Here is an 8,693-nt window from a genome sequence, read left to right as displayed (position 1 = left end):
ATTATTCTTGTATAAAAAAACATACTTATTCTTGTATATACATACATTGATACATCTTCATATGCATGCATATTCTTCATGTATAACTTTCATGTCCAACCTTGAATGAGTAAATAGTGACTCAATCCATCCTCTCAAAGTATAGGTATTCTCTTTTCCCAGTTTGGACTAGATTATTCAACTTCAATTGGATTCAACGAAATGGTCTTATTCTCACTTTGGGAACCCAAATCAAAATTCTAGCTTATTTGCACCTAGTAGATTGAACCAGATTTACCTTTTGCTTTTATTAATTTTTTGTGTTTTTTATAATTCTTTAATTAAAAAATATATTAAAATAACAATAGTTTGACCTATTTCAAACTAGATTGCATGTAAATTGGAAAATATCAATATGTCCTAGTTGGGACCGAAATGAAAACAATCTGATCTTCAACCCGAATCTTCTCTCTTATTAAGTTCTCAATACAATCTAATCCGACTTAATTTCGAATCGATGGACACTCCTATATGAAAGAAAGATAAGTAGAGTACATATTACAAGCATAAATTATATCAAACTGGAATATATGCTGCATATTACAATAACAATTCAGATCTCTAAAAATTGTAAAATTCCTTCGATCTAGAGTTATTGAGCTCACAACTGCTCTAATATTATTTATAATATACTAGGCACCACAATTACTTATTCACTAACTTTCAAAGTTAAATAATAAGCCAAAAAAAATTAATATTAAATAATTAATAATATACGACTTAGAACTCTTAAAATATATTAATAATTATATATATTTTTAATATATAATTAAATTAATAATAATTTTTTTGTTTTATTTATTAGCATTAATGTACTAAGTGTAAAAATTTTAATAATTTCATCTAAAATGTTATTTAAAGAATAATATTGAAATTGATTCAAAATAATACTATTGAATAAAGGTATTAGTGAACAATAAAAGAGATGAATCAATTCAAATATTTTCGAAAGTTTATAGATTAATTTAACACAAAATTGAAGTAAAGATCAAATCAAACAGAAAAAAAAAATAATACATGAACTAAAACAATATTTTAGTCCTTAATTTTTTAGCATTCATAAATTATTTTTTAAATGTTCTAGAACTCAACGTAAGTTTCTTTAGATCTTTGTTTCCTCTTGGCCACTCTAAGTTTGATTTTCTTCATGAAAAAACATTCTTGAAATATTTCTTTATCATGCATGTGGGATTTTAAGCTTATAAATCTATTCCAACATTAAAAAAGCTTATTAAACATTACTAAAATAATATACTATGTCTTCGTTAATATTCAAAAAAAATTATCTAGGTTCAATAATCCTTATCAAACTTCAGTTGTTTGCATTGGTAGGTCTCCCACAATCAAAACTTCATTAGAGAGGGTTCCACTTTTCTTTTTATTCTTATTTTTTCCAATGTTTAACTTACTACTTTTACTTATTAGAGTTATTCTATATATATTTATATATCATTATTTATTTTTTCAGCTTAAATACCAAGTTAAAATTTTTAACATAATTCTTGACCAAAAAAATTTTTAATTGATCATTATTTTATCAACTTGGGAGCAAAAGGTTCTCATAGGGAAAAAAGTCAACTTGTTTTGAGTACGCAACTCATGTTTGCTTATCGTTTGGGTTACATTTTTCTCTTTTTTATAATGTATTAAAAAATGTAGTCATATAAATAGGAAGACTGAGCAAGATACTCAGCTTGTAATAATTAATTATTAAATGGGTTTATTAATTATAAGTAATATAATATCTAGATACATGGTCCCATATATATATACACATACACAAATATATAATAACAACTAGGTCATATTGGAAGTTACTGGCATAGATTGAATAGAGAAGAAACAAAGTTGTTTATTTTAAAATTAGGAAAGAAATGAAAATGACATAGAGGTGGTTTGCATTCATGAAAACAAAAGACATATAAATATATATATATATATATATATTTTATAAATGGGACGTTTACTTGGTAAGAATAAAAAGATATTGGATGGTTAACGATGGACTATAAATAGAAGTGCTTAAACAGAAAAAAGAGAATAATTAAAAAGAAAATGCAGTACTTAAATTTGCTTTTACTAATATTTGGAGGTATTGTGTGTGGATATGTGGTAGTATTTGGGTTAGTGAGGAGAGTAAATGAGTGGTATTATGTTAGGAGGTTGGGGAAGAAGAAGCAGCTTCTTCCTCCGGGAGATATGGGATGGCCTTTGCTTGGGAATATGCCCTCTTTCATCAAAACCTTTAAATCCCAAACTCCAGATAACTTCATCTATGATTTGGTTACCAGGTTTCTCTCTCTCTCTCTCTCTCTCTCTATATATATATATATATATATATATATGTAAATATGTGTGTACATATATGTGTTAAAATGAATTTTATGCATTAAATCTGAAAAATCTTAAAACATAGGATATTAAGAAGTAAGTTCCTCACATATGTATGCATATGTGATGCATGATGTGTAGATATGGACGAACTGGTATATATAAGACATATGTGTTTGGGAGCCCAAGCATCATTGTGAGCATACCGGAGACTTGCCGAAAAGTGTTAGCAGATGACGAGCACTTTGCACTAGGCTACCCGGCCTCAACGAAGCAGTTGACTGGAAAAAGATCATTTCATAGTATTTCACATGCTGAGCACAAGCGTCTACGCAAGCTCACCACCTCGCCCATCAATGGACACAACGCTCTGGGGATGTATGTTCCCTATATAGAGGACATTGTGGTTAGTTCATTGGACGAGTGGGCCTCCATGCATTGCCCAATTGAATTCTTAAGTGAGATGAGAAAGGTTGCGTTTAAAGTCATTACCTACATATTCTTGGGTTCTCATAATGATTCCATCCGTAAATTAATGGAGAAGTACTATGTTGATTTCAACTATGGATTAAAGGCAGCTGCTATTAATATCCCTGGTTTTGCCTTTCACAAGGCACTCAAAGTATGTCCTATTTACATCTTAGTGTATGTCTATTCACATAGTTCAACTCCCATTAGTATGTAGATAATATATTGTGCTACTTCTTATCAGTTTATATTATTTCGTATTATATTGTGCTATTAGTATGTAGTTTTTATTATTTTGTATCACCATAGAAACTTAATAATATCACACATGAAGGAGAATATTAATTTATAAATAATAAATTGAGCAGTTTCTCATCCATTTAAACTTTTGGTATAATCGATAAACTAAGTTATTTAACACGCACTTGAATTAATACTCTTAATAGATTTTTATTGTCTATGGGATGCATAGGCACGAGAGAAGTTGGTGAAGATTCTTCAAGGAGTTCTTGAGGAAAGGAAGGGACTTAAAAATGAAGATTGGGAAAATCGAAAGAGAGGGATGATTGATTTATTGTTGGAAGTTGAAGATGAGAATGGTGTGAAGCTGGAAGACGAGGATATTATAGATTTACTGCTTGTCTTCCTGTTAGCCGGACATGAAAGCTCAGCACACGCTGCAATGTGGGCAATTATATACCTCAATCAACATCCAGACTTGTTGCAGAAGGCCCATGTTAATATATATATATATATATATATATTTATATACTTGTTATATACATAGAACTATTAATATTGGAACTTAGTAGTTGATAATTAGTTTGATTAAACTTGACATTGAAATTTTAGGAAGAGCAAGAGGAGGTGGTGAAGGGAAGAGCATCCACCGAGAAGGGTTTGAATCTTAATGAGATAAGACAAATGCGGTACACTAGTAAAGTATGATATGTTTATTTATATATTTATTTTTTTAATTAAAAGAATTGTCATTTGTTTCTGTATAATTTTTTAGAATAATGATAAAAATTGGTAGGTAATTGATGAAACACTTCGAAGAACAAGTCTTTCATTTTCAAATTTCCGACAGGCAAAAAAGGATGTAACTATAAATGGTTAGTATATAGTGTTAATTCTTTTTTTGCTTTTTAATTTCTGTTTTTTTTTTTAATTCCTCTATAGAATAGATAATTTGGTAGATTTTATCAATTTTTTTTTTTTTGACAAATTTTAAAATAAAGGAATCATATTTATATTTGTAGAACACGAATTAATAATTATTGAAGGATTGAATTATGGCACCATTGATCAGGTTATTTAATACCCAAAGGCTGGAAAGTATTAGTGTGGAATAGAGGCGTTCACATGGATCCTGAAATCCATAAAAACCCAACAGAGTTTTCTCCATCCAGATGGGATGTAAGTTTTCTCCAAAATGTTTTTTAATTTTTAATTTCTAAATTTATATATACCTTTTTAGAATTTTTCTCTACTTTAATTATTCTATATATACATATTTTTCACGAATAAATACATATAATAAACATATATAAATTATCAATAATTGTTGATGTAGGATTACAAACCCAAACCAACTTCTTTCATTCCATTCGGAGGAGGAAGCAGGATATGCCCAGGAGCTGACCTAGCTAAGCTTGAGGTCTCCATTATCCTCCACTATTTCCTTCTCAACTACAGGTCAATAATTACAGACTTAATAATTTGTTTTCTAATTCATACTTTCACTTCTACTTAATTAATTAATTAATAATTTGTCTTCACATGATTCAGGCTTGAACGGCTCAATCCTGCCAGCCCCATCGTATACCTACCCATTCCAAGGCCTGCAGACAACTGCCTAGCAAGAATTATCAAGCTCTCCAATAATTAGACTCAAATGCCTTGTCCCCAATTTTTCATGTTTCTTTTTTTTTGAAATATATGGTTTAATTATATGTTATAGGTGTATCATCACTCAACTTGACCCTGTAATAATTTATATATTATATATATCTATAATATGTTGAAGGAAAAAATTAATTAATAATATTGATCGGTTGGGTGTTGAATAGTTCTACATTCTTTAAATATTATTTCCAATATTTCTACTAAAATATACTTTTTCAATAATATATTGAAGTTTACAAGAAAAAAGCCACCAGCAATTGAAGGTTTCAAGATTTCAGACTTAACCAGCAAGCTTCTCTGGTTATTAATTAATTAATTTCCATTATAGATTATTGCAAATGCTGAATTTCCAATGGTGAATATCTTTTTTGGTAAAAAATAATAAAAGAGTGTTTTTTTTTTTTTAATTTGCTACATATGTTTATAACAAATTGAAAATTATTGTCGAATTCACTAAATTAAGTACTTTATTAAATTCTAAATTCCCTTGCGATAAATCAAACTAATTAGTAACAGATTTTAATTAAATTTCATAAATAATTAATGCCAAATCAAAATTTAAATCAAGATTTGAGAGAAGATTCAAGATTTAATCAACATCAGCAAGATAATTCAAAATCAAAGATTTTACTATGATTCCAAAATTAGATCAAGATGCTAATGAGAACTAATTAAGATTCCAAAAAATTCTTCCGTGTAGACATAAATATCAAGGTTTCTACCAATAAATTTTGAATATGTCAACCATCAAGTTTAATCAAGAAAGTAACATATTTACAAATAAATCATATTGGCTTTCATATGAAATTATTAATTTCATTCGTGTATTTCATTTACTCAGGGATACGTGTAAAACCAGCCAAAACTTGCCAAGACGAGACGAACCGCCGCCTTCGGCGGCAGAGCTGGTGTCGGAACTCTAAAATTGGCCGAAAAGGATTTTCAACATCGATTTTAGATTTTTGAATATTTTTAGGTACGTTATGAGTATTTTAATTTCCGCAGAAAAAATTTAGGAAACTTAGGGCCCCTCAAGAGGCGTAGTGGGTAGCACAGTACGTTGAAGCACCGATCCGAGTAAGGATCTCTCACCCTATTCCCTATTACAATAAATAGAGATTTAATAAATTGGTAATCTTATGTTTTGTAAAAATTAGAAAAACTCTAACAATAATTACAAGTCACTAGTGGAGCTAGAAATTAGTTAGTGTACGATTGCTCTAAACTCGTCTATATGTCTATTTATTTTCCTACACTGTCTGAATTATTTATTATTCTGCCGTATGATTTAATTATTACATTTAGTTACTTCCTCATTATTGATTGTCTGATTGTGATTTTTATCTGATTGACTGATTTAAAATAGGACCCTAATTATGTTTCTTAATTGTTAAGGTATAAAAGATGTGTTATTTGTTTAAATGTCGTTTGATTGATCTGCGAATATAAAATGACATGTTAGTAGACAATTGATGATTATTTGTTGATGGGGATTTATATATAGATGACTTACTGGGTACCCTAGGAAAGAGTGGACGGACTCGGTACATAGTAAAAACCCTACCGTAGACAATACCTCAGTCAGATGGAGCTGAGGGATCCCATACTGGAAAGGTTAGAAAATATGGTTCACCCTCATACCGAATGAGGTATCGATGCGATGGTGTGTTCAGCGCCCATTACCAGACGGAATGTGAGGACGACTAGGTAAATCAACAAATCTAGATATTAGGTTCACGAACAAGGGAATGTCCCTATGGACCCCCAAGAGTCCCAGTAAACAGGTAAAAATGGAGAATGACCAACTTTACTCACTTGTACATGAGATTATAGATGTTATATAGGTGTTCGTCTTATAAGTTTGTTTTGAAAAATTCATAGTAGTAAGTATGGAAATAGTTTTTTGATATTAAATGAATTTACTTAAATTAAGGGATCCATTAGTTGTTTTATGATTTTTACCAACTTTTATTTTTCATATCAGTAATTAGAGTGATATTCTTACTGTACTAGTGTAGCTCAATCTTCTATTAACCATTTTATATTAAGAGAACTAAGATCTAAATCCCGATCAGCAAGAAGGTTGTGAGCAGTTTACCTCCCGGACACCTTCAATAGCTAGTGGAGGTTAACCCCTAGGATATTTATCTATTTGTTTTAAATCATTTATTTGCTTCTTTTTACAATCCATTGTAGTAGGGATATTCATGTAGCCCTATTGGGTATTCTAATTTATTATGTAAGAAATGTAAACCCTAACTTTATTATTTGTTTCCGCCTTTAGATAATATATCCTTTTCTTTTAGTTCGAACCTTTACAAGTATGGCTTTACCCGAAGCTAACTGGAAAGAGTGAATAAGTAATTTCTATAGTCAAATATAGCAAATGATAAGACAAACCTTCAGAGCCTCAAACTCTTACTGAAGAATTGCACCCACCGAAGAAAGAAAATAGGGTAAATGCCTAAGAAGATGTTGAATTTTGCTTAGATTAGGGGAAAGGGAGCATTCTATGGGCAAATTTCTCCAAATAAAAATAAAATCCCCCAAGTGGGAAAAAAATCTGCCGAATAGGGGGAAAAAACCCTTTGATTGAAGGAAAAATCCCTAAAGTGGAGGCAAACATCCCAAGTATGTGAGCTTTAAGAAAACCTTTTCTAAATTCGCTGGAGACCATGAAGAAGTAAAAATCCAAAAACGAGTATACCTAAGTTTAAGCATTTTGGGAGACTAAATAACTACCAAATACCTTGATGAATTTTATAGTCCCCATGAATTTTATTTAGGAAGAACGAATACCCTATGCATCCCAACATTTCTATCAAGGTTCCGTATAGAGGTTCCAATAACAACTCAAGCCCTAAATTAGCGAATAATCATTGTTTGGTGAATAAAAGTACTTTAAGAGATCGAATAATTATGTGTTTAGCGGATAGGAAATCCTTATAGTAAATTAAGACAGAGTACTTCTAGTTAGAAGACTTCTCCCAAAAAAGTCCTTGTTCCTCCTAAAATAGATTTCTATAAAAGAAAAGGAAACCCTTGGGACATACCTTGACAACAATCACTAATAACATGAAAACCTTAGATTATGATTCCCTTATAGCTAAATAGACCATAAAAGAAGGAAAAAAATGATAAAATATACCAATACCTTACCACAAATCCTTAAAGTAAGTATTATAAGAATAGTGCAGTAGAATAGTAGTGGACCTATAACCAATCACACGTAAGAAATTTCTCTCCAAACCAATAAGGAGAAATTGATGATGTGATAAGCTCGTGAACCCTATCTTAAGATCATAACCAAATGTAGTAAACTAATGAGTAACCCTTCTACTAAAGAAACTCCTAATGATTATTGGTAGTAACTATGACTCCATGACTTGTAATGAAAATTCCAAAAAGACTTTAGGGAAAGTTGAATCAAGTATTGAGGCATTTTAGAGATCGTTCAAACTTTGACGAATTAAAGATATAATATGATATCAATTTATCAAAAAAGAAAAATAAGGTTCTTGAAAACCATAATATTGTACCAAAACCACAAGTACTATTCGAAAGTCATAAAAGAACCACTACACCAACTTAATTTATGTGCTCACCTATCTTGAATGTCTTGATTATAAGAAGGAATAATAAGCTTAAACTGTCACGTTAGTGAATTTCCAATACAAGTAGGACCAACTAAAAATAGTTTATAACCCCAAACCTTTAAAGACAATGCGTATGTTTTGATGGTATTTAGAGAGTATAAAAGATATCTTCAACATAATCACATATTAATTTTCAAGAGTTAGAAATGATTAACTTAAATGAGATATATGAATCTTGGGAGGCTCTAAACCTATCATGCATCAACACTGGTTTGGTAATTGAATAATCACCTTGTATAGAATAGATGATACGACGTACGTTATTAAGATTCTTAAGACAACATCAAAAAA

At 30.1% G+C, this 8,693-nt stretch overlaps 1 protein-coding gene across 1 annotated transcript; it reads left to right on the top strand.

Moving 5' to 3' along the window:
- Window positions 1–2,084: 2,084 nt before the first annotated feature.
- On the top strand, window positions 2,085–4,907 carry LOC110808793 (7,8-epoxymelianol synthase CYP88A154-like). Its single transcript, XM_022034396.2, has 8 exons — window positions 2,085–2,330; window positions 2,512–2,992; window positions 3,311–3,574; window positions 3,691–3,780; window positions 3,875–3,953; window positions 4,151–4,257; window positions 4,415–4,536; window positions 4,630–4,907. Exons 1-8 carry the CDS (start codon window positions 2,095–2,097, stop codon window positions 4,727–4,729), a joined length of 1,479 nt encoding a protein of 492 aa, XP_021890088.2. The 5' UTR covers window positions 2,085–2,094; the 3' UTR covers window positions 4,730–4,907.
- Window positions 4,908–8,693: the final 3,786 nt, after the last annotated feature.

The sequence above is a fragment of the Carica papaya genome, chromosome 3 (assembly GCF_054855325.1).
Source record: "Carica papaya isolate Zhongbai chromosome 3, ASM5485532v1, whole genome shotgun sequence".
NCBI lineage: Eukaryota > Viridiplantae > Streptophyta > Magnoliopsida > Brassicales > Caricaceae > Carica > Carica papaya.
Note: the sequence above shows the minus strand (reverse complement) of the source record. Positions and strands in the feature narration are given on the sequence as shown.